This window comes from Tachypleus tridentatus, chromosome 3 (assembly GCF_004210375.1).
Source record: "Tachypleus tridentatus isolate NWPU-2018 chromosome 3, ASM421037v1, whole genome shotgun sequence".
Classification (NCBI taxonomy): Eukaryota; Metazoa; Arthropoda; class Merostomata; order Xiphosura; family Limulidae; genus Tachypleus; species Tachypleus tridentatus.
The window spans coordinates 47,210,335-47,238,288 of NC_134827.1; the positions used below are offsets into that span (position 1 = coordinate 47,210,335).

The 27,954-nt window shown below is 35.3% G+C and overlaps 1 protein-coding gene across 3 annotated transcripts; it reads right to left on the minus strand.

The window, feature by feature from the left end:
* Positions 1–820: 820 nt before the first annotated feature.
* LOC143246796 (arginine kinase-like) lies at positions 821–27,954 on the minus strand. Of its 3 annotated transcripts, none has more exons than XM_076493950.1 (7): positions 27,801–27,954; positions 13,655–13,863; positions 5,653–5,912; positions 2,420–2,568; positions 2,005–2,170; positions 1,549–1,732; positions 821–1,226 (listed from the first exon to the last, which is right to left on the minus strand). In XM_076493950.1, the coding sequence occupies exons 1-7, from the start codon at positions 27,896–27,898 to the stop codon at positions 1,081–1,083; spliced, it is 1,212 nt and encodes a 403-aa protein (XP_076350065.1). In that variant the 5' UTR covers positions 27,899–27,954; the 3' UTR covers positions 821–1,080. The 3 variants fall into 3 exon arrangements, with proteins under 3 accessions (XP_076350065.1, XP_076350067.1, XP_076350066.1); XM_076493952.1 differs by lacking the exon at positions 27,801–27,954 and adding an exon at positions 18,623–18,780; XM_076493951.1 differs by lacking the exon at positions 27,801–27,954 and adding an exon at positions 15,148–15,281.

The following is a 27,954-nucleotide window of genomic DNA, read 5'->3' on the forward strand; positions in this document are numbered from 1 at the left end:
TTCAACATGGATATTATAAAAAGGTCAAAGTTCGTCAAACTTCCACAACTTACGAAGTACAAATAAAGAAGTGTGCCTAATAAAACCTGGTGCAATCCAGTTTAATGTCTGAAGTATCTCACGATAACAACTATGGGAATTAGAATTATTTAATTTTTATAAATCAAATTCGTTTTGAGTAATTATTGAAAAGTGTTTTAAAGTACCCGAAACGAGAGCTTCGTACGTTTTGTGGTGTACCAGGAAGTTACAGAAAACCATGCTATTGTATCAGTAGATATAGAAACACGACATGGTGAACTTAATCCATTTGTACACACCATAAACAAATTCGCATTATAGATTTTAATGTGAAAGGTAACCAGCGTAGCAGCCACAGTCAGTTGTAAATTTGTTTAAAGGTTAAGGCACAGATATCCACAACTGTACAAACTATAATTAGATTATGTTTTTCTCGGTTGAAGACATTTGCTTCATTTCTAAAGTTACCTACTTATTGTGCGGATTAAAGTTATATTTAAAATAAATTCAGAACTATATGAACACCGCAATTAAGTAAAAATAAGGTTCAATAGGCGATGCTACTGCCATCTATAAAGTGATAGTCGAAGTCAATTTAAATAATGTATTTGTTTGATATTTGTTTACATGCAACATTTTTGATCAGGCGTTAGAACTTAAACATAACTTAATAAGGCAAACTAAAATAGGAGATTCCATCGCACCTGTCAATCGAAGCTATCAATAGAATGTAATGTAATGCTATTTCCTCACATCTGATTTTAAGTACTAGCTTGCCCTTTCGGCATCAAACCAGTGATTTGTATAATGTTTTTTTTATTTCCTTTACCTTGAACAACAAATTCTGACAAACAAATCTGGTTAAGCATCACATATTTGATTAACGTAAATAGAAAACAGTGCTGGCTAGATTGTTAAAGAACTAGTTAGAATAGAATCAACAGGCCTTGCACGTGCAATACGGTACCCCAAGCACAGAAGCCTCAAATTGAGAAAAGGAAACAAGTCACCTTTAAAGGAGAGTTAATATTGGTTTAATTTGTTTGCATTAAAAGATGCTCATTTAGCTTCTCTCTCCATCTTTATCAACTCTAGAATTCCGTTCTGCATCTCCACAAGGGCCTCGTATTCCGTTAGGCCTAATCGTCTCTTGTTAGATATATCGTAAACCCCATCTTCGCTCTCCGTGTGCTCACCTCGAGTGCCTGAAATCAAAGAAATAGTTTTAGTTTCCTAACAGATATTTTATTAAATTCAGAAACAAATTAACTAAGAGTTTAAAGTTCACTTGAGTTAGTTCGTACCTGTCACAAAGTATCTTCTCGACTTGTTACTGTTATCAGTAAATGTGCGTCAGGTCTTACGGTAGCAGTCAATCAGATAACGTTATTCATAAAAACTGTTAATACCCGAAAACTAAGTACTGTGAAAACTAGAAACAGTCGTTCTTACGTCACTAGAACGTTGATTAGAAAGCATCAACTGAATTTGACCGAAATATTCTTGTGTACATTGAAGGAAACAAACCTCGCACTTGAAGGTTAAACCTAGTGGATGCCTCTTCCAGAGCTTTCCGGTCTTTGGAAAGTTTTGGCAGTTTGATGTGGACACTGGCCCTCATGGTAGTCCCCAGGTTCGTCGGACAAAACGTCAAAAATCCCAACCGGTCGTCATGGGAAAACTGAATTTTAGATTCTATGCTGTTTACAGCCTAGAATAGACATAACAGTAACGTTACTTCAGAAAACACAACCCACAAATTAGACAATCTGAAGATATTTTAAAGCAATAAAGGTTTAGGAAAATAGAAATGTTTATATTAGAACAAGTTCCTTATTTGTAGGAAATTGATATAAAACACGTCACAAAAGATCGGATACAATGAGTGCTTCAAGACAATGGTATTTAAATTGTAAGAAAATTTATTTTCGTGGTATTCTTGTTAGAGGTATTTATAGAGACCAAAGTCCAGAGTGGACTTACCTGAACTAGTCGAGAGTAGACTTGTTTCAAGTTTCCACCTTTCTGCATAGAAATAATCCTCAAGTGGTCTTCCTCGTTCACCCACACTAAGAATGTCTTGTTATTGTTGTGAAAAATGCCTCGACCCGTCGGCCAGAAACGGCACGCGTTGGCTGCTTGAAGGAACCTTGTATAATCACAAAACTTTATCTTACACGGATCTGATAAAGTCGTTTTGGTTGATTTATTAGACAATTTAATCCCACAAATTAATCTTTACGAATAAAGCAGGGTTATGATAAGAGCACAAGTCTAAAGATGTTCTCGTAACAACTGGAGGTCAAAATTAAAGTAAAACAACTTTCTATTTACGTCAGTTCAAATAATTTGTATAGAATACATTTTTGTGATGTACCGATTACGAGGTCAACCTTACCTGTCTCCTTCCTTGAAGAGGAAGTGGTCATCTATGAGCTTCTGTTGCGTCGCCTTGTCCATCCCTGTCAGAGGGTAGTAGGTTCCTTTAAGATCATCTTCCATGCTACCCAGGACCTCACTGACCTTGGCTTCCATTTCTTTGTATTGCTACAAGGTACATAGTTTTATTCAAGTTAACCGAGTGAAGGTCAAAACACCCCTTTACTTGAAAAAATACAATGGAATTGCAAATATAGTATAGTTTTAGCAAAACTAGTCATCGCTAGATTTCAGTGTGCAGAAAGTAGTACAATATGATAGTCATCCCTTAGGGTAAGACAGGTTAAAACCAATCATTGACGGATTAAGCCACAAAGGGGAGTCTAGATTACTAAAGAACGTAAAGGTTGCAGTACGAAATTTGTTTTAAGTAATTCAAGCGTGACGTAGTCGCATTTATTTCATAAACGCAGCGTTTTGGGATACATCCAAGAATATGTGAAACGAAACGTTTTCGATGTATCTACTAGTCTCTGGTTCTCCAATAAGAATAGCAAGCAGTGTTGAATATGTACGATTGAGTTTTGTACCAATTAGTGTTCGTCGACAGTACAAGACGGAATGTTCCCCCCCCCCATGAAAGTAAAAAGGACAGTGTGTGCGCGTGTATATAAAAAACAAAAAAACATTGAGCTTTTCACCGATGAATAACAATTTGAAAGTGATGTTCCAGGACTTCGTGCACCATTTGGATTATTTCTGCCCATACAGACAATGTATTATCCAATAAATTTAAGTTATGCAAAAAATACAAGGCCAGTCTTCACATCATACGACGAGATTCATTTTGTTGGGTTGTAACCGCAGCCTTCAACATCCAACATGGTGTCAGTGTCTCGTGCGAACGTGACCACTTTTTGTGAACTACGATGCATAATTTACTTAGACGTGTTTACTTTACCGCAAGGGAACACTTTCTCGAAAAGAAAAAACATTTTTCTACAACCACAAGTATATTAACAGTGGCATTGAGTTGCGGTGCACGTATATGTTAGACTTGGGGCGACACTTAACGTCTTTAACAAGTTATAATTAACCTTTTGAAAAACTGACCCTTTCTACAAAAGAACTGGGTGTATAATAGTTATCAAAACTTTAAAATTTTTAATGAAACCTGTAATTAAGTTTACTGCTAGTTTTGGACAAAATACTAACGTAAATATGGTATTTACAAAGACATTTTAACTAGTCTAATGTATGTTGGTCTAACATGTGCACATTTAGACTGACAATAATTCAAATGTTGTAATCAACATTAATTGAAAATATGACAGATGTTTTGTAAATAAAGTTATTCCGTTAAATATCACCTACATCACAGAACCCATACGCATATTTGAAAGCTTAAGTCCATTTCAAGAAATTCGGGTACTATATTAAAATATTGACAACTAGATGGCAGCACCATTTAAAAAGGTATTCAAGGAATACAATTATATTCCTGATTTACATGTGTAACTTAATGTGAACCAAGGCCTAATTTACCTCAAGAAATATAGAAATTTACGAAACACCAGAAAGACGTGAATACAACAGTTCTTTTCAAATGAGGTCGGCTATATTGACATACTGAATAAAATACAAAAACTAAAACCCAATGACTGATGAAACGTTTATTACTTTAACTTAAACTAAACTCACGTGACCTAATATCACTACCTTTGTTAAATGCATTATTTAAACAGCGCATTTACTTATGACGTTTGTGGTTGTATACCTTATCCATATGAAAAAATTTGTATTTTACAACGATTAGGTAACAGATAAGTGAACCACTAATGTCTGTATCAAGTGGAATTATTTTCATGAACAATGAAGGTTTGCTTTATTATCAAATCGACCTCTTGAACTTAATATGTTTAGAATGGTAATACATTAAAAGATGTTTTAATATACACTGACATTAAATATAAGTTAATATATAAACTTGCATACTAGGGTCTGGCAGTTTCTATTGGTCCGTTCCCAATCTACCACGACACAAAACGGATTCAGAAGTTCAATTTTCACCGTGATCACGATAATTTGACTGTTTCGCGATTACGATTCGTTCATTGTTTAAATCACGTGATTTATTGTGCCATGAACTGGTATTTTTACTTTCTGATGACAAATTAATATCGGCCAAACGGTGTTCGTGCAGAGTTACATGTATAATTTGTAGATACATGAACAAGGTATAGCACTTAAAAACAAGTTACATAATTAGTTTAAGGATATATAAAATAGTTTCTTAAAATTCGATCTTTCACTACTAAAGGTGTCTACACAAGTTAACCTCCTCATTCCGAGGTTCATCCTAGTTACTCTGAACCATTTCCAATAAATCAATGTCCCTCTTTAGGGAAGGAATTGGTCTATACAGAGTATAGAAAGTGAGGCCTAATTAATGACTTACCTTTGACTTGTAACCAATGTTTGTAAATACACCCTAAAATTATATAGACTTTACTAGTAGCAACGTGATTTATCCTCCCACTGAGGAAAACCATTGTGTTGTCATTTATACCAAACAAGCGGTTAAAATAAGTTTATTAACTTCAAGTCATGTAATATCCGTCTCTGAAATACGGAAGATCTTAATGTCATCGCTAGTTATGTATCAATATCATAATATAAAGAACAAGCATGAGCCCAACGTATCCCTTGAGCTACACTGGTACTACTGGTACCAGGTCAGGTAGACTCCATTAATAACATTGTACTACCTTACAATGAAATTCAACTAATCTTCACCTGCATCGACCGATGTGATTTTAAGTAGCTAATCATATCGTTTACTCTATAACAATAAAATTGTTACGTAGTATTTCCCTTTGATAAATCTGTGCTGACTTTAGTTATGGTACATCTCAATAAGCGACTTAAACACTTTAGAAACTGAATATTCTACCGGTGAGACTAAGTGACTTATAATTTAACACTGGTTCACACAAATGACATAAGAAAATAGCGTTGTTATAGTTGTTATTAACACATTAAAAGTAGTGTTATATAACCACTAAAAATAAATATTTTACTAAACGGATAATTAGCTCTAAAACGTTAGATTAACATAATTAAAACGTACTATTAACGGATAGTAAGACTTCTGTCAGAACTAGAACACATTACCAGAAAGTTTCCCTACAAGACACTTATTACCGTACGTGACAAAGTACAAAACAAGTTATTATTAGAACAATATCTTACAGCCTCTGTAAGACAAGGATTGAAAGAATATCCCTCAAGGCTCCGGCCGCAGCGCACTCTGGTGGAAACAATAAACTCTCCGGCAGGATCCAGGTCAACCATAGTGGAAACAACTCCAAAATCCTTAGGTGGGTGTTTATCTGTCGGTTTGAATCCAACATGGTAATCCTGGATGACTGGATTAAATAATTCAGAAAAGACGGTGTAGGATTCTCCATCAGGAGCGTAAATACCAACACCGCTATCCAGATTTTCAACTCCTATTGGGAACAATTACACAAAATCAGAACAAACAACATTTATGGTAAAAAAGGTAAACATTGTTAACGGAATATTACACTAGAAAGAATATACTGACACGAAACATAAAGCACGCGCTAAAAGTGGACTACATTTTAATAGTATCATAATACACAGTAATTTATATGTGAAATGGCCAGGTTGTTGATGTTATATCGAACTTCTACACGTCGACAAAGACTAACGAGTTTTTTAAATAACACTTCATTAAAGTGTAGGTGCACTCCTGTAATATATTGCACTCCTGTAATATATTAACTCAACGTCAAGTGACACGACTAACAGAATCTATCAGTCATTAGTGGCAGAAAAATCAGAATTTTTTTCAAACTTTTGTTAATATGCAATACTTGAAAACCTCACAATGTCGTATTGAAACAACACCAGTGAGAATTCTTTTACAAATATAATTAGTTTCGTTCTCTCGAAGGCCAAACTTTAAACGTTGTAACCTATCAGTGTTGGAATACACACCATTGTGTCAATACATTTAAGTTTTCTCGCAACACTATGGAGTACCACAGACCAGAGAAAGTTACTCGGTGTTATAAGGGGCAGTTTCTTCAAGTCTCGTAACATACGAGAAGTCGTTTCTCGTACGTATAGTAAACACACCCGAACTTCCCGATCGTCACGAAAAATGGTCGATCACAGAAGTATACACCCCCACCCACCTACAGTTGACACCAAAAAAAATCTTACCAAATCAGTTAAATTTCATATCAGTTAGTAGAAAGGCGAACTGACTGGGCAAACAATGTATCAGGACGCGCCGTCAAAAAGTTCAAAGTATATTAATTTTAACGGATAATAAGTAAAGGACCTTTATTTCATGTAACGTTATCAATCTAGTTTAAAAGTCGATTAATCCCGTACATATGTTGCTTAGAAAACGATAGCTTGTTGATATATGTTAGTATATATCAGATGCAAGTGAATATGGGTGGTTAACATTGTAGACTTGCACGGGTACAGGTTCTAAATAGGAAGTACGCGTACATGTTAACCACGATAAAGAATTTCTCTACATTATAAAATTCACACAAAGATGTAACAAGATACAATATTTACGTACATTTTAATACAGATATTTCTAAAGGTGGTTAAAGCCCTTGCGAACAGGACAGCAATAATACAAGCTTATAATAAACTTCGCCTATGGCTAAGAATAAATTCGACACCATTATACACAGGTTGTTTACTGAATAAATCTTGTGTCATTTTCTGGATGCATGGGTGATATCTAGGGGTAGGGTTGAGTGTTTGCGTTACTTTGAGGCGTGGGGACACAATCTAAGAACATTTTACATATTAGTACGAAATAAGCGTAATTTTCTCATTACACTTTCGTAAAGGAACTAATCACTAATGCAGGTAACCAAGAAGTATGGGATACTGCACTAGGACCTTAACCTCACTTAACAGGTTAAGACAGGTATAATACCAGAGTTTTGTTCTGTAAAGACCTTCCTTTGCTCAAAAAGAAGATTTCAACAGCGACAGTTTAGAAGCTGACCAATTATCTTCATTTCTCAATTTATCAATGTAGCATAAGAAACTGTTCTACACTTGTAGTGCAGAGAATAAAACGAACCGACAGAAAGTGCAAGACTCGAACACCTGTCCAAATCTGCTGACACTTTTTTGCTCCAACTTTACCAGAGAATACCACCACAACAATTCAGTTTTAAAATCTGATTAAGAATTCATTAATTATTGAAAAACTAATTTTATTAACTTCATATCGTTAATATTCGATGAAAAATGCATCCATAAAAACATTAAGTTTAGAAATTATTCATATTCAACGTCCCTTAATTTGAAATTAAATTTCACAAATCTACTCCAATTGGTTCTGGCACTTTCTTTACGTCATTCCAACATATCGCTACCAAAACAGACCAAGACAAATCACACGCGTGCAATAATACAAGAGGCCTAACAGCTTTATCAGTCCATGCAAACAATTTTTTTGAAATTTCGCGCAAACCTACACGAGGGACATCTGCGCTAACTGTCCCTAATTTAGGAATGTAAGAATAGAGGGGAGGTATCTAGTCAATCACCACTCACCGCCAACTCTTAGGGCTACTCTTACTAACAAATAGTGGGATTAATTGTAAAGTAACGCCCCCACGGTTGAAAGGATAAGCATGTTTGGTGTGACGGAAATTCGAACCCGTGACCCTTGGATTACGTGTCTAGTGTTTAAACAACTTGGCCAAGTCGGACCGTAAAAGACAAAGCAAGTTATTAACAGTGAAACTCGAGAACAGAACACATTTATGTGATGGTTTCCTCGTTCTATGTTTGTACGGGGCATGTGAGAGGTGAAGATAAAAACATGCCATACACACCCACGTATATGACAAATTAAACAAACTCAAAACACTTGCATTAGTTTTATAAGTAGCTCCTCAGCCATTTTTATGCACGTCATATTCGTGTTGGCCTGGTGAGCGTTGGAATTCAACGAAAGTCCGTATCGGTACTGGATACAACAGATAGCGAAGTACATTATTTGTTCCTCTTATTGATAAACTATTACAATTAACGGTTTTATTCACTAGTTTCTGAAACCCAAATATTAATTTATAGCACGTGACGTACTCGAGTCCTTGGTACTATCATAGATTATGAATTATACAAATATACTGGTACTCTCGTGCAATACACGAAATGTCTCCAAAGTTGCTCTACCTTTGGGCTAGAATACATTCCAAGTTCAAAAGACATTAAGATCTCATACTGTACAGAATTAACACAGTGGCGATGATTTCTCACAGCTGTCTTAAAGCTATTCATACTCGCTTCTCACGAGTTCACCGTCTTCAAAATAAACACGAGTGAAGAAAAAACACCGTTACGTCATTGCTATTAATAGAATCACGAAACGTGAAATTAATACACACCTGTACACAACATCAAGTTGGTTTTTAAACTTTAAAACAGAAGCTAGAATGTGAGATTAGTTCAAGTATTCCAAGAAAGAGGGTGAGTGTCCCTCAGAGCCACTCTGTACACTATCAACAAGTCTCAGAAAGAGGGGGAGTGTCCCTCAGAGCCACTCTGTACACTATCAACAAGTCTTATTCATCAACTGGTAAGTGGTTCCAAACAGTTCATACAAGTTTTGCTACGTGCAAGTTAAGCCAATACACCAAGAACATCCTTCTATTAGTTTATGAACTAAGCCTTTCTATAAATATACATAGATGTATTATTGCGCTTAGTACATTACATTAAACGTGAATAATAGACTGAAGGTTAGTACTTTTAACTATTGACAGAAACGGGAATAAATATTTGGTGGAGATATAACATTAACTCGATGATGGCCTAAACATTGTTGTGAAGTTATTTTATGCGTTTACAAGGACTCCTCTGGCTTTGCGAGAAATTCAAAACCAAACCTCGTGGCAAACCACTAGGTGAACAGTTGTTTTTTATCTTAATATTTTAAAGTAAAGTAATACATTTTCCGTACTGTTCGACGCTAATTTCATCACAAAATTGCTCGAAGTGTCGAAGGTTAAGATGAAATCTCACACTAACGTTAACCTCGAAAGATCAAACTGACGAGATTCCAGTTATACATAACTAAAATATGCAAAATACACATCAACACTACTACCGTACATAGTTTGGAATATAAACAAGTTTCTAGCAGTTTTTATCAAAGTAATTTGTATATGGCTGTTTACTTAGAAATGCTAAGAACCACTCGACTTTACTGTAAAGTAAGCTACACGCCCACGTCATGCGAGTCTATAATCCTAATCGTGAACAGTTTTGTTTAACCATAAATTAGTTTTATCGAGAAATAGATAAGCGAGACTTACAGTAAGAGGGTGGTGGTAAAGCATTAGGTAATAAATCCACACCTACCTGACTTGTTATTGCATAAATAACTTTGTTGTTTTTTAATTTCGCGCACAGCTACACGAGGGCTATCTGCGTTACCCGTCCCTAATTTAGGGTAAGACTAAAGGGTAGGTAGCTAGTCATCACCACCACCCCCAACTCTTGGGCTACTCTTATCAACGAATAACGGGATTAGCCATCACAATAACGCCCACTGGTTGAAAGAGCGAGCGCGTTTGGTGTGACGGGGATTCGAACCCGCGACCTTCAGATTACGACTCAATCACCTTAACTATCTACCCATGCCGGACCTGTATCCATAGAATTGGCAACGCACTGATGGCCATGCCCTCTCTCCACCTGATACATGACGATTTATAGTTCGTAAAGCCAGAAACTAAGTATCCATCTTGTTGAAAATTCTCACAAAATGAGGCATCTAACGAGTTTAGTCCGTGATGAGGGGAAAATCCACTTAGAGAAAATTGCATATTTAAAAACGGCTGATATGGGTACAGAAGGCACTAAGAGTTCGCTCCTCTATTTGTGCCATCTATCAATACCAGCCGTTTAGTATATAATTAAGGAGTTTAGTTATATGTTGACTTTCGATATAACTCTCGAAAAAAGTCAGTTTTGTGAATAAGAATTCGATAAACATTAAGTTTGTTAATAAAACAATCCGAGACAAAATACGTCGAATAAACAATTCGGTATAATTATTTAACCAGTCTCTATTATAAACATTAGAAATAAAAACTGCTGACTGACCGACAGGTCACAACATGAACTAAAATTATTAAACCAAGGGTGAATAAAACTTCAGGAAACATATGAAAACTTTTTACCCAACACGAAACTTTAAATGTAACAGTATAATATTTTGACTATTTAAAAAGGTAAAACGTAATATAAGGTAGTAAGTAATAACATTAGTGATATGGTTAACGAAAACACGAGGTTTAGTTGTAATATTAGTGTTAACGTTCACTGACGTGTAGCAGCTTTAGGTTTCATTACCTTCTAGACTTGTGATGTGAAAATGAAGTGAAACCGGATAAATTCGCTTTTGTTAAGCTACAATGAAAACGGAAAAGTTACATTTATAGTTAGCTTTGGTAACGCTGAGTTGGCAGTTTGTTATATACGGCTTCTTTTTTATCGTACGTTCTTAACTTGAACAAACAGTAACCGAAGCCAGAAACAAAAGTTGTATACCAGTAATGTGTGGAACAGTGTCATAATAAAGTCTATAATATTAGAGACATGTCAACCTGTTTCACAGCGGACACCATTCCTCATAACTAAAAGCATACACAATTTACACAAAATGGCGAGTAGTGATTAAAAAATAAAGTGTGTGTGTGTGTGTGTGTGTGTGTGTGTGTGTGTGTGTGTGTGTGTGTGTGTGTGTGTGTGTGGATATAACTGATACCTCAGATAAATTAGTCTGATTTATAAGGAAGCTGATTATCACCACATGGCGCTGTGCATGACCTGACTGCAATAAATTAAAGTCCATTTCATTTGATATCTAATATTTTAAAGGAGGTAGATGTACAATAGCCTCTGATAATACATTTAAACTATCGTTCTTACAAACACTTAAAACTCATAATCCATGCTGTCTGTCGTATCCCAGACAAAATGATAAACCTTGGTAGTGAAGGCTAGTAAAACTTCGAAGGTAATAAGTAGACACACACACACACACACCACCGTTAGCTAGCGGTGTTACACGATGCTCTTCACCGTAACACCGCCGTTAGCTAGCGGTGTTACACGATGCTCTTCACCGTAACACCGCCGTTAGCTAGCGGTGTTACACGATGTTCTTCACTGTAACTAGACCTTGACATTATAAAAGTTTATCTTACGCCACAAATATAATTTGATAGCAGCCTTGTGAGAACAAGGACCTTTAGGTTATTTTTATCCGTAGATTTAAATATTCACTACAGTTATTTAGAAAACCGTTTGACAATGACAAGTGTTATTTACAAGGATCGGAATAACTTATTTTGGTAGCGATAGTTGAAAAGTGTGGTATACAAAAGAATTTTAACTACAGTTATATAAAAATTTAGTTGATTTAGTTACTAGGAGAAACTGCAAGTTAAAACAATGCACACATTGTACAATAGCCATCTTTGTAACACATTTTTAGATTTCGCTAATAATGGAATAAGCTATTCCGAAACGTTCAAACCTATAAATAGTGAATATTTACTTGAAATAACTTCTTTCAACAGTTTTAATTTTGTAGTTTTATTTTTAAAATGTCGAAACGAATGTTTAGGTTTATAAACTAATGTTAAAATGAATAATCAACCTTACGCGTGGTTTGGAAAAGAACACGCAAGATGAAAAGATGACCGACAGTTACGTATCTCTGAAAAAAAATTTAAAATAGGTCGTTAGGCGGAAAACAAGAGTAACAACTATGGTCAGTTTTTCAGCAACGAAATGAAACCCGTTAACTGAAGCTTGCACACAAGAGACCTTTGAATAACCCGTAGGCTTACAACCAGACAAGTCCGCTATTATACCATTTAAATTCTTTAAAGTTGCGAGTGATAATTAGTATAGCTACTTATTCACGTGGTCTAACGTAAAAGTGTCAAATGTAGGATCCGTTTTCGGAAAATCTCTGGGTTCTGTAAATGGATGAGTGAATACTTTGTCTTTGTACAAGTCTCGAGGCCGAGACGATTCCTCCGATACTAAGATGGGGTTTCCAGTGGTTTAGGAAGAGATACGTAACAATCTTATTACAGAGATAACCAGTCCTGTCGCTGCTTTAAGATTAAATGTGCTTATATTGAATAACGCCGAATTTCACAAAGGAGAATTCGGACAAAACCGGACCATTTCTAGTAATGTGTCTAGTAGTGTGAACGTTGTGTCCACGAAACTTGGTACAGATCTGACTAACTATTAACCCTAATCAACAGTTTCCTGGTTCATCATAATGTATAAAAACTTAGAAATGGGTCCAGAATCTAAATCAACCCTGATAAAGGCTGTTCCATACAGACTTGCCATCTTTCCGTGTACATCGATGTATTAGTTTGAGATGCACGCGAAGACATGCAAACCCGATTAAAACGTTCATTCCATGAAGTGAAATAAAAATAACAGGCTTTAAGTGGACGTGTCTGTAGAGATACGTGGACTAATAGGAAAGATGTACAATACACAGAAGCTTCAATGTTAGTGTGTGGATACATTAAAGGGTTTATAAACACAGCACGAGGATGTTGAACGTCATTTCAGAGCACAAGCTGCACCAGCGTTGCTATAGCAACGAATCCACAGATATTTCTGGACGTTAGAAATATCGATTTTAGAAGAGGAAGACGGGTAAATACCGAGAATACCTATAAGTAACCCTATACTTTACATTTAGAAATCACACACTCAAACAGCCCGCACATTTGAATTATATAAAACAAGCGCTTTATGCAGCATTTATCGAATAGCTTTGAACAAACGGCTTGTCATGAGTTGCTTTATGTGGGAAAGAATATAATCTTGAATTAAAAAAAAAACCTAAAAAATTTAGAAACGTCTTCAGGTACACAAGTTTACAACTTCAAATATTTGTTGTTTTACCACGGGTTTCAAAATATGTTAATAAATGCGAAATTACGTCACCGCCTTCTCTAAGTCTGTTCACTTACAAAGAAATACGAGTTCTAGTACAAAAACGAATTAGATGTTAAAAATATCCTACCATTAGTGGTATAGTTTTAATTGAAATGGAGAAGTTTAGAAGAATCGGTAACCATAAAGAAAAACATTGTACATTGTTTGGTTTCAACTATAAGTTAAATACCTGACTGGATGACATCTAGAAGGGTCGCCCCCATCTTTGTCTTCTTATTTTTCAGTTTTTCCAAAACATCCTTGGTTAAGTACTTCTTCACCAGAGACTTACAATCACTTGCTTCTTGAAGCTTCTGGAAGCCAGCCTCCAGTTTCTCCATGGTTACCTCGTCCACCATTTTGGATTCTCTCTCGTTTGGTTCTTGAAAGAAGTTGTCCCTGAAGAGCAAATTTCAGTTATTCCCTTGTACAGCAGTTTACACAAGGAGTGCAAGGCATGATGGGGGATAGCTGATACGTCGAGAGGTATCACGTGGTATTTTATCACCAATATGCAATAATCATTTTGAAAGCGTAATGAAACAAGACGAAGTACTTTTTACTGAGGAAAACAATTAAGAATACGACAATGAATTAATAAGAAATAATGAAGTTAATTCAGATATGGTTCATGAACAAAACATGTGAAAATGTGATTTATTCAAGTAATAAGTTGGAAGCTAAAGACCCAGTATTTCCTCTTTACACATCCGTAAGAATTAAAGTTTTGATTTTTTCAGCATCTTCACTTGGACAACTTCCAAGACAACGCGCAACTGCTTACTTAACATCTGGAATCACGCGCTTTCTCCGGCTGGAGTGAAATTACAAAAGGTACATCGAAAGTAGATTATTGTAGAGAGAGTAACTCCACCGAGACTAGTATCAAAATTGTATTTCTCAGATAAAAATCAACGGGTGCTTCATGTGTGTACTGATTAATAGAATTATATTACTATTACCAGTATTTTCCAAAGATAAATTTAGTGTTTAAGATTAGACAGACACCGGTTCTGTCTTCAACGTTAACGTACAATTCAAAAATAAGATATGATCAATTAACTTTTAATGAAAAACTTAAACGATTGGAACTTTCTGATAAACATCGTAAAAATATTCATCCCAGGTTAAAATAAATTATATTCATAACCACATTTGTAACTTTGAGCAGCCTACCCAACCGATACTGAAGTAATTATTTACCCATGATTAAATATACCATTCAACGAACAGGGGATTTAGCCATTATCAGAGTATCATTATCGAAAGTGTGTACAGGTTGGTTAGATGTGTTGAAATATAAACCATGTTAAAAGTATTTAAATAAACAGATGGCTAACACTAATACACTAGTGATAACACTCCATCACTTATATTCAAAACTGCACGTAGCAATCAGTTGACACTTAAATCTTTACTGCACTTACGTTTGTCTTCAACTTATCACAATAATCTTTGTACAGGGAGTCCAAGACTTTAAAATAATGTACTGTTGTAAGGCTAACCTTCGGTCTACATACCCTTAACATAGTTAGTATAGTAGGCACCAGACTAATGTTGCGACACTAAATAACGGCTTAAGTATAGCATCTACCAAAAATGTATTGTTTGATGTACAGTTAACCCTTTTAGAATCCGTACACAATAAGGGTAGCGCTTCCTATGAATTAAAAGACATCTTACCAAAGACGTAAAGACCATCTCAGATGCCATACAACAACGGAACACAGTAAGACAAGAACACACACCTTCCAACTGAACATCTCTCCACACTCTCACAAGACAAGGTGTCTATTTTAGAATCCGGTGGTATACGTCTAAAAAAAGACACGAATACTAAATACGCGGCCAATTATTCCAAAGAACAAGTCGCTCGGTATGTCGCACAATATCATACGTTTACACTGAAAACAAATATTTACTGTAAAAGCAGACGAGAAGATAGATGGTTCAATATTATAGAAAGACATGAATAAAGATTAACTATACACCAGATAAAATATGATACATAAAATACAAAATGTTACTTTGTATGATAAGATTTTAATACAGAAATATGCGAAGGAACGTAACATTGTCAATAAGAAAACAACAAAGTGTTATGTAAACAATTTTACAAATAGAAGTGTCCTTGTTCAAAATTAAAGTGTTATTATCATTCATAATGATACCTATAAAAAACTGTTCTTTAAAAAAAAAAAAATGTCAAACCACTTCACCTGTCACACACAAAACTTTGTGTTAAATTATTCGTGAACCATGTTTTATTAAAGATAGGTAACAGGCTCGATATTCTATACCACCCATGTTAGAAAACTAAGATAACAGTTACGGGTCATCCACAATACAGAATCTTGTCCATCGCGTCCAAGACAAACATTTTAAAGGTCAACTGGAAGCCAATCATCAACCCGCATCAACAGAACCCTAGTTATTTTGTTGCAAAGGTTCAACATTTATATATCAAAATATTTAATAGAAATACCATATTGAAGTATATACTAGAAACGACAGACTACATTTGGTTAAATTTTTAAATACTCGTGTCTTTACTTGAGTTAATTTGTTTTTCATAAAAGGAGTTGATTTACCACGTGCTAGGAGAAAACAGCTTATCTTAGATAAGCTAGAAAATTTTCCATTAATTACAGTCAAGATACGCGTTTATCCAAAACAGTTGAATTGTAAAGGCTGGTCCGTTTAACAGTAATCGTTCGTAGAACTGCGAGGTAAACCATCAAATGTTTAAGTTTTAAATCAGTTTCTTTAATTGTCGATTGTTGTGAATAAAAGTTTGTTTCTAAATAAAGCTGCTACTTAGAAATAACGCATGTTCATTATCCATTTCAGGTTTTCACTTTTCTTTCAAAGATTAACACGTGTGAGAGAGTTAACGAAAGAGAAAACATGGAGAGTTACACATTTATTATCTAGAGAAATAAGTACCTATGTTAACTTCACTGGGGACAGTGGCATATATTCAATACAGAGAGTACGAATCATATTGCATGTATAGGATAAGTTATTTATATACACATTACGTAGCTAACATTTGTTAAACTGTTAAGTTACTTGGTATAAACATGTGGACACTGCTCAGACACTGTTGAAATGTTATGTTTTCAGTAATAAGAAAACATTTATAGAATTATAGCAACTTTATCGATAAGTTTACGACAAATATTTACGAGTTAGTTTCATAAGCAAAACCAAAATTTCCAGCTTTTATACGGAGCTAAGTTTAATTATTGGAAGAGGTCCAATCATTACGTACCAATCAAATACATCTAACAATCTAAATACAGCACTTAAGATAGAATGAACTAAACGTTTGATTACTTGAAATCTTTACTTAAGTTATAGAACAATAATAAAATAAAGCTTAGAACAAGATTTAAATTATCATTTGGACAAAGATGGAGCTATTTAAAAATGCTTATTCATACAAGTTTGGTTTTGAATTTCACACAGTTACTCGAGGGCTATCTGCACTAGCCGTCCCTAATTTAGCAGTGTAAGACTAGAGGGAAGGCAGCTAGTCATCACCACCCACCGCCAACTCTTGGGCTACTCTTTCACCAACGAACAGTGGGATTGACCGTCAAATTATAAGGACACCACAGTTGAAAGGGCGAGCATATTTGGTGTGACGGGGATTCGAACCCGCTATTCTGGGATTACAAGTCGAGTGTTTCAACCACCTGGCCATGCCGGGTCCCATCGTCATGCTTTTATTTTCGTGGAAGCCCACATTTTATTCGTGTTTTAAGAAAGTCCAAGTGTTATCTATGGACCAAGTTAACGATCGCCAGTTCTCTTCCAGTGTCATATTAAGGCTTAAACACTAGTATCCGGAAATGTGGAAGTCGGTAGAAAGTGTCCAGTAACGAAGGCCGTACTTACACATTTGAAGTTAAACCTTTCAGCAACATTACCCCTGTTAGATATGGGTGAGAAACGTGGTTATGAAGAGACTCGGTAACTGATAGAGGACACACAAGTACCCTGAATAACCCTGAAGGTGAATTATAGGTTAATACTTTAGTTTTATTATATAGTATAACCCTTACTGATGATGCAAACACTCGAGTCGCACAACTTCTGATTATTGACCAATAAAAAACAAAACATATGCGTGTGATATCGTCAAATAATCCTACGGACAATAATATACAAATACAACTAATATAGGTATAAACACCATTAGAGAACATCTGTATTGCTTAATGGAGTAGAATAAAATAAGATGTTTTATACTTAAATAGCACTGTCTGCCCTAAGTCCTTATAACAAGCTAAGACTACAGTGAATAAACGTATACAAGGTAAACTATACTAGAGTTGAAAATTCGTGCTAAACATTTTGGTCAATATGTACGGATACAAACCAGTTTACATTCGCATAGATGAACTCAAACAATGGTTTTTTACAATAAACTGAAGTATACACGTTTGAACTTACGTGTAACTGTACAATACGAACATATTTAGACTTCCAAACTACTATTTAAGCTTTTACTTTAGGAGTACACAGTTTGTAACGGATAGTGTTTACGGGCAGTCACCGAATTCCTCTGTCAACACCATTGTACAGTTGCATAACATATTGTCCAGACCTCGTTATGTGCCCGACCTCAACCAACTTTCATAATTAGAACCATTATTTGTATAAGGTAAATTTAAAGTACCTTGGAATGTTTCTATGATAATTTTTATAATGTACATTTCGTTGTGAAATAAGCAAACAAAATCACAAGTTTGCATCATTAGTAAACGCTGTGAAAATGCTAACTTTACAAAATACGAGCTTTCAGAGACTTTGTTCGATCAATCAATACTTGGATAAACCACATACCAGACGTTAAATATTGATACTTAACCACTACCTACAATTATGTATATAACTAAGTTGTCATATTTAAAACGAAGTATTTTTAAATTAACATCTTGTCAAGATTGTTCAGTTTAAGTCAGTAACGACACTGTCACAATAATGTTTATTTTCAAAATTACACCATCCACCCTCGTTCCGAACACTCATTACCTTGTTCTATACTAAAGATAGGAGTGACAGTAGGCCTTCAACAGCAGAAGTTACGAAATGCGAGAGATTTGGTAATTCTAAGACACTAAAACGTTAATATAACTATACCTCCTACCTCTTCACAATGAACCCTAAAACCCAGAGAGAAAACATAACGACAGCAAATAAACGAGCAAGATAGGACGTTGTCAGAGTCTGCGGAGAAGCCTTAGTTCGAGCTCACTTCTGATTACAGCAGTGACTTCATAGAGTCAAACCCACCACTAAGAATGAAGGAAAGTTGGTGGTATACGTGTTCTAAAACCTGTGTTGATTAGAACCACGGTTACTTTGGAGGGTGAAGTTTTGTATGTTAGAATGATAGGATTAACAGTGTACAAGATAGTAGGAAAACCATTATCACCGAAACTCGCGGTACTGAATGAACATAAAATAACGGTTTACATGTAGCGATAAACTTCTTAATTAATAAATTTAATATTTCTAGTGATATACGTTGAAGTTTCTATTTTTGAGAGCTATATTTTCAGCGTTTTAACTCTGATGCTAGCTAGAGGGCGTTAAGATCACGTTTATAAAAATTACCCTCAGATAATCGAAGTTCAAGTTTGACATCAAGAATCTACCAAATTCAGGAAGTGATCAGAGTAGATTATAAATACAAGAATCAGTGAGACATTGAGTTAGTGATATAGTGTCACCCATCTGGATCCACACCATTGCGTAGAATCAGTTTGATTTATTGTCATGCAGATTACTGTGGTAGGATTTTCACTTTAGTCTCAGTACACTATCAGCGAGACCATTTTCGTTTGAACACTTAAATTCATAAGGCACGGTTTAAGATTGAAGTTTATAGAAACAGAAGGAACAGATTAATGTGTTATGTGAAATAAACATGGTCTAATGTTTCACAAAATTGAGAAATCTACCCAAACAATGGATGACGCTAAACACGCATGCGAAATGCTAAATAAATCTTTGTCCTAGAACTAAGATTTTACATTGTTTAAACATCGTGACAAAATCCTTTACGAAATGAAGTCCAACTTAAAACGTTGGAGTTACGAATTTATATTCCACCTGTTACACAAGTTGACTAATGGACAGATTTGGATCTTGTACACACTTCAGGCCTGTTCACTGCCACATATCCTTTCATTTTGATCTGGCGTTAAAATGTATTCAGTTTTCCTTCGCTTTATGATGTTCACGAGTTTAATATTTAGTTTTCTTCCTCTACACAATATTTTTCAAAGTTTGGATGCAATATTGATGATTGTCAGGTTTCAGTTAGAAAACTAATATTTCTTGAAATTATATTTAAATACAAACATCTTACATGTGACACGTGGTGAAGTCTGATACAAGTCATAGAAGAGTACTTATAATAAATTTTGTTGTAATGTTAAAGTAAAATTTAACAAACAACTAACACTTATGAATTCATATTGCAATACTAAGTGTTTGGTTTTATCAAGTCCAGCTACTATAGAAGACACCTAGATACTTATATTGTAACGTTTGAATGATTCTCAAGAGAATCTAGAGTTGGTAGTTTACCAACTTACTATTAGCCATGGAAAAGAGCGTCTGCCCATCGTGGACCTGGATCATGGATAAAACATCCAGTTCCAGACCGTATAGAGAACTCAAGTGTGTGCAAGTTAGTAATAGCTGATGTATGTAGGCCATTATAATGTAGCAACTATTGACAGTTGCTATAAAATCGTATTGTTTTTTTGGTTATATATTAAAATTTGTGTTTAAAGGGAATTGTATCATTCTTCTTGACAAACAAATTTATATATTGAACTACTAAATTCAAAATTCATATTTCGGTTATCCAAGTTGTTAATACGTTAACATACGTAACGTAATAAATGGAAGATTTGTCCGAACGTAACAACGGGTTCAACTGTTGACTACAAGATGTCTTACCCCTAGCGGAAGTCAAGGTACTTCAGTGACAACAATAAATCATGATTTAATGTAGTTTATGAACATATATTCATAAAATGACAAACTTAAATTTCCTTATTTCTCCGAAGAACGAGTAAGAATAAGGAAACTCCAAAATCAGAAATACATTTGGAAAATTATCGCCGATGTATGGTTTTTATGACTTGTCTCTTGACGATATCAACCTGACTGGCTTGATTGGAGCACACTTGTCGAAGGTTCTTACGTAGGTTTGTCTTCCTAACTAATATACTGATTTTAGATGTAAATGTTATGGTAACCATACGTCAACTTTAACAAGAACTATAATACTAAGGATAAATAACAGTAATGTATATAGAGTTACTTACGATTATAACAATTCTTGTATTGATACAAGGATCCCACAACTATATAAAAGAACCAACACAGGGAGAGAGAGAAAACCGAATTAACCCAGAATTCTGTAACTTCAACCAAGACTTTATATAAAAAAAAAAAGAGGTAGAGGTCAAAGGTTAAGTTACAAAACAACGACTCCAAGTATCTACTATTAACAAGTTCTCTTCTAAATACACTGAAAATTGAAATGTTTCAGTTACAAGTAATTACTCAGCACTTCCCCGAATTTAAATGCACAAATAAAAGGTTAAAAAGGAAAAACTACGTTGTTCATTCAGCGACAGGCTCGTTCATCTCGGCACGAGCCTTCATTTTGATGTAGTACTTCTCTAGATCAGGGGTTCTCAAACTTAAGACCTGCGATGCCTCAGAAAAAACCATTTTCTTGATAAAATGATAAAAACACATTAAATAAAAACAATCGGCCACAAGCACCAGATAAAGTTTACTTCAAACTTTATTAATATAAATTTATTAAAAATAAAATGTTTTACTTTTGCTCACATTAAACATTTCTACAAGAGTAATGTACAGTTTTAGTGGCTCGGATGGGCTTGCTTCTGTTAAAATGTACAGTTTTAGTGGCTTGGATGGGCTTGCTTCTGTTAAAATGTACAGTTTTAGTGGCTTGGATGGGCTTGCTTCTGTTCAAAGTAGTTGAATATTTGGGAGTTATAGCTGTTAGTCGTAAGTGCACATATTCAATATTTAGCTTGTTTGTAAGTTTGGCCTTTGTAGTTGTATGCAGTAAAAATGTTTGCTCAAAAATATGTTATTAGGCCTAAAAAGGTTTTTACTCGTATCAGATTTATTACAAATATTCACCACTTATCCATTATAATGGTGACAACTAATTAATTAGTTTGGAATTTCGCGCAAAGCTACACGTGGGATATCCGCGCTAGCTGTCCCTAATGTAGGGGTGCAAGACTAGAGGGAAGGCAGCTAGTCAACCACCGCCAACTCTTCGGCTTCTCTTACCAACGAATAGTGGGGACTGACAGTCACATCATAACGCCCACACGGCTGAAAGGGCAAGCATGTTTGGTGCGACCTTCGGCCTTATATCTTTGGCACTTCAAAAGCATTTTCAAACACAAAGTAGCCTCTTAATGAAAACGTATACAAGCACTGGGGTTTTATCATACATTATACGATGACAAGCTGACCTAATATCAGTGTCGTCATAACGAAGTCAGAAAAAGATTTGTGGTAGAAAAGATAGGCCGCTATAATATATCTTTAAAGGAAAAGGTTAACCTGTTATGTTTTAATATATCTTTAAAGGAAAAGGTTAACCTGTTATGTTTACAATTTTTGTATTTTTTAAAATAAATTTTAATCCAAATAAAATATTAATTCAGATCTGACTTGCATCTAAACCTCGAACGAAATGAAACATGACGTCATAAAGCCCATTGGCACCAAGTTTGTAATTAAAGTTCACGAATATAACCGAACCTAACAATCACTAATCGTCATAAATACAAGAATACGTCATACAAAATACAGTTTGAAACTGATACGGTATTTAGTTGAATCAATGTTCAAATTTGGAGAAGTTTCAGCTATGACGTCATTTCATTTCGTTCGATATTTAGCCGCTAATATCAGATCTGGATTTTAAAAAAGACAGTTGGCCTCACTACCCAGATTTGACCGATGTTTCATACAAGTATGAGCCTATCTTGTATCTCCAATGACGCTTGCGGTCTTTAGATGGCACCATATCTACTTGCAATCAGTGGCGCCCCCGTCGATATTAATTGAGACTGTATTAACACTTTCACCGTTAGAACTTAGTAAAATCGCCTGATGTTTGGCATAATACAATATTAAAAGGCCCAATACGTGATAAACGTGTTATATTGAAGATATATTTTACTTGTGTACAGCGTATTCTAATCCAATTTTATAGTTTTAGGAAAAAACTTAACATTCTAAAATTTCCTTGCGGAGACCCAGATAACTATGGTGGAACCCAAAGGCTCCATGGAGCGTAGTTTGAAAAAACCATGCTCTCCATGTTAAACTGAAATACAAACTCGCACGAAGCCTGAGTGAGCGTGGCCTAAACAAAACTGATGGTACGAAACGAAAAAAAATGACCAACATAAAATATAATTTCACTAACATTCTCATAAATTCACTCAAGACAAAACATTCAACACTTTAATATACCAGTTTTATTGTGCACAATATTGACAACTTGTCAACTTAAATAGTTATTGTTCGTAATATAGTTAACTTTTTTTCCTCAACAAAATTACATTAAAATATATTTTAACTTTTGTAGAAGCCTTAAAATAGATGAGAAAATTTTTATCATAACCCTCATGAAAATATACTAGCACCTGACGAATGTTAAACGATACGTCTAAACAGCTTTAGGGTTATTTATATGCAAAAACGGCTCAAACGAGCCGTTTTTCAACGTTCAAATTTCTCAACAAGTGGGTTTCTCGACATCACTGAGCTTTAGGGTTAGCATTCATGTCATTAATATTAGGGTGTTAACAGCTTATTTCAGACGTAAGGCTTGTGAGTAAACAACATTTCTGTACAGAGATATCGAATACTGTTATAAAATTACCATCTCTGCTCCATTTATTTCAACCTTTGAAGTGCATCCATCCTTTCAAGAGCCATACCTATAATATTTTCCAAACGTTTATGAACCAGTAAGTTAACAATTACACTAGTTTATATAGCGCCGTAAATTAGCAAAACCCTGTGGCTTTTGTTTAACTTTTGTTAAAATTATTTTAATTAACCAAAGTTTTAACAGAGAAATATTAATGTGTAATTTATATACATGGGGTAGTGGTACAGTGAAACTCGAACAACGCTACGATTCTTTGTTAAACTGCAGTTGGGAGGTCAGTCAATGACCATGGTTGAACACAAGTTACGAAAAACCGTTTGTTCTTGCTTGTTACCTTATTATAATTTACCCTAACAAGAGCTATACAAGATATCCACAAAACTAAGATGCAAGCGTAAACTACTGTCAATTTGTGTTTTATGACACTTAAATAGAGTGCCACATATTTTATAATTTAGTTAACTAAATATTAAACTGTTCCACAAACTATGAAATTAACCTATTTAATGCCTTTCCAATAGTCGGTCTCCAGTTAGAAGACTGAGCCACACAGTTAACAAGTGTTTACATTACATTTATCTTTACGTTTTTAAAGTATTTAGAAGTTCAGTTCCCAGCCTTCTTTAGACGCTAAAAATTCATAATGTGAAATAAAAAGTTTTCATATTTTGAAACCAAACCATAAAGTATCTTCTAATTCAGGGGTGTGCAACAGGCGGCCCGCGGGCCACAACCCGGCCCGCCAAGCCATTTAGTGTGGCCCTAGTTGTTGTAATCTAACCATGTGGCCTGATCTGTAATCCAACGCAAATGGAATATTTTTAAAAGCATCGATCCTACGGGATTCCCAGGCTTCGACTCGACAAACTTCTAAAATTATCTTTGCTAGAGAGGAGCAGGCCGAATTCGATTGGTCGGCCTCCTTAGGGCATGAATAGGTGACGTGCACTAGCACTATTGTCTACGACTCAACGTCATGTCCTGAACCTCGCCTTCGCCCGCTGGCGACAATTTTCCCTAACCTCTGCTGTCCGTCATTCATTATTGGTGAAAATTTTACCTTTTACAGTTAATACAAGAGATTGAAGGTAAATTGATTATTATTTAGCATATTGTTGTGACTTTACTGAATTTATTAAAATTTTTGCTTTCAGATGCATCTGATTCTATGTACAGTGTGACCTCGTTATTCGCGGGGGTTACGTTCTTTACCCTCCCGCGAATATTGGACGCAGTTTTAAAACGTATATGTATGCGATTATATACTATATTAAATGCTTCCCAAACACTAATGATACTTATACTCATTGATGCAGTAATAATGTAGCAATATTGCATGCTGTTATGTATTTCACTAAATTGTACCGTGCGTTACCGGGCTGTGCTTTGCCGTTTGCGTTGTTGGGAAGCTGAGGCAGTCAGCCAATAGCAGTCCAATCTTGTTTGGTGAAGACGACAATTGATAAAACGGCTTGATTGAGTAAATACAACAGAAATCTCCTCGAAAAGCCCTTTCAGTCTCTGTGACCTACAAAAACGCAGTTCGCGCATAACCCGCGAATATGCGGGGCCGCGAATAGGCGAGGTCACACTGTATTTTGCTATTCTCAATTAATTTAAGTACCGGAAGGCTATGATCGGGATGCCAATTTAGAAACATGTGTTTCTGTCCATAAGAGGTTCCATGTGTAAATAAATTCTATGTTTTTTTCTACTTTGCTATTTTCGTGAGAATAATTTTTGTTTTGATTTCAGGGCTAGTAAAATGTCAGCAGTTAAGAAACGAAAAATTGATGATGAGGGAAGGTTATTCAACAGTGAATGGTGCACAAAATATCTTGTTGTCCCACATAATCAAGGTGTTGTCTGCCTCGTCTGTCAAACTACAATTGCAGTCATGAAAGAGTACAATATTAAGCGACATTACGCAACTAAGCACTCCTCCCAGTTTGATGAAATTGTTGGTCAGGCACGAAAGGACAAAATTGAACATTTAAAACATCCATTGAAAAGCAACAAGGTGTTTTACCACTTTCAAGAAAAATTCAGAACTGGTGACAAAACTGAGTTTTAAGCTTTGTGAATGTATGGCAGAAAAGGAAAGCCTTTCAGTGATGGAGAATTTATTAAAATTGTTTAACAATATTCACAGAATATGCATGTCCAGAGAAAAAATATTTGGTGGAGCAAACTAGCCTTTCCCGCTTTACTGTCTCACGCAGGACAAAAGATCTTTCAGAGGACATCAAAGAAACTTTGAAAGAGAGATTGAATTCGTGTGAAGCTTTCAGTCTGGCTTTGGATGAAAGCACTGATATCAATGACATCCCAACTTGTCATTTTCATCAGAGCTGTTACTGCAGGCTTTGATGTTTTCGAAGAGTTTTTAGATATGGCAAGCCTTTCCTCCACAACCACAGGACAGGATATTTGTGAACAAGTGCTTAGGGTTGTAGAAAAGTTTAAACTGAATCCTTATAAATTATGTGGTGTTACAACAGATGGTGCTCCTTCCATGACAGGTAGGACAAATGGATTCACCAAGAAATTTCTAACTGCAATTGGAGCACAAGACGTAGTTGTAAGCCATTGCATTATTCACCAAGAGAGCTTGTGCACCAAAGTTCTGGATTTTGCAGAAGTCATGAAAAATGTCGTCCAATGCGTAAATTATATTCGAACACGAGGATTAAATCATCGACAATTTAAAACTTTTTTAGATGAGCTGGACAGTGAGTATTCAGATGTTTTGTACTTCTCTGCTGTACGTTGGCTTAGTAGAGCTGCTACTTTGAAGAGATTCTGGAATCTGCGAGAGAAGATTAAGTTCTTCATGGAGAGCAAACGTCAGAATGTGGACTTCTTGAGCAATGAGAACTGGCTGAATGACTTAGCATTCCTTACAGACATTACACAGCATCTGTCCGATTTAAACTTAAAACTACAAGGGAAAAGTCAACTTGTGAATAAGTTGAGCATATTTGTGGTTTTGAGAAGAAATTGGAACTTTTCCAGGTTCAGTTGAGAAGAGCCATATTGACCCATTTTACATGTCTTGCAACCAGGAAACTGGAATTTCCTAATCTGGATTGCACCAAATATGGAACCAGTGTACAAAAGCTGCGTGATGAGTTTGCAAACAGATTTCCAGATTTCAGACAAACTGAAATTAGGTTGAAATTGTTCGCTCAACCTTTTGATTTGGCAGTGGAAGACAGTCCTGATGATTGCCAAGTGGAACTCATTGAACTGCAGGCTGACATGGACACTAAAAGGAAATTCTCTGAAAACAGTTTGCTAGACTTTACAAACTCTGTGTACGTGAAAAGTTTCCCAATTTGTCCCGTCATGCACAAAGAATTGCCTCCCTTTTTGGTAGCACCTACTGCTGTGAGCAATTTTTCTCCAAAATGAAGCTCATCAAAACCAAATGTAGAAGTCAGCTGACTGATGAACATTTGACCAGTCAGTTAAGAGTGGCAACCACTTCTGTCAAAGCTGATATTGACAAGCTCTGCAAGGACTCTAAATTTCAAGTGTCGCACTAAAATGATCACTCATGCAAAAATATAAAATTATTGCTTGCATTTTGAGAATTTTTTTTAATTTATTGTGCATGTACACGAATAAGCTTGTTTTTTAAGTGGCCCCGCTTGATTGATGAAGTTGGTTATACGGCCCACCGACGAAAAATGTTGCACACCCCTGTTCTAATTAATATTCAATGCTAATATGGTACTATCGTGTATTTCTACCCATTTCATTTGTTGGTTGGTCAACAAAACGTTAGAAACTCAAGTACTATGATGGATGAAAACAAACCAGCAGTTATTACCAGCCTTACTTTAAAACTCAGATATGTTTGCGGATTTGTTAATAAACAATGCAAACAAGTTTATAAAGAAAACACCAAAGAATTATCCTAACGCTTACACGTTCAGAGAAAGTTAGGCATAAGAAAACTCACCAGATAAACGATCGTTTTAAGATATGGTCTACTTCTAATTTAGGTTAAGCTAATAATGTTAACGCTCGTAAATTATATCTTAAAGGTTTGCTCACTAGAATAGCCTGTCCATTACGTGAAATACTTGGTCGAAGACAGTTTTAATAAACATGAAATCCGAATTCTGAATTTGTATCAAGACCACAATTTTTTTCACATTTATTTAATGGTTTGGTATGAAATCCCCACTAGGATCAGGTTTCAAGACGTAGGCTTAGGACCTAGTAAGCTAACATATTACTAGTACGATACAGTCAGACTAAACTATCGTTACATTAAATTACTTTTATAAATTACTTTTATGCGAGTACTTAAACTTAGCGTTACGGTAATACTTACCCTGTATTTTCAGTATTGAAGGCTAACCTTATTGATTCTCTATCTGAACGAGACTCTACTTCACTTCGTTTACAAAATAGAGAAACACAAATACCCATTAGGCTTACAACATCTCACCCGAGTTGGAACTTATATAACTTCAACATTATTTGTA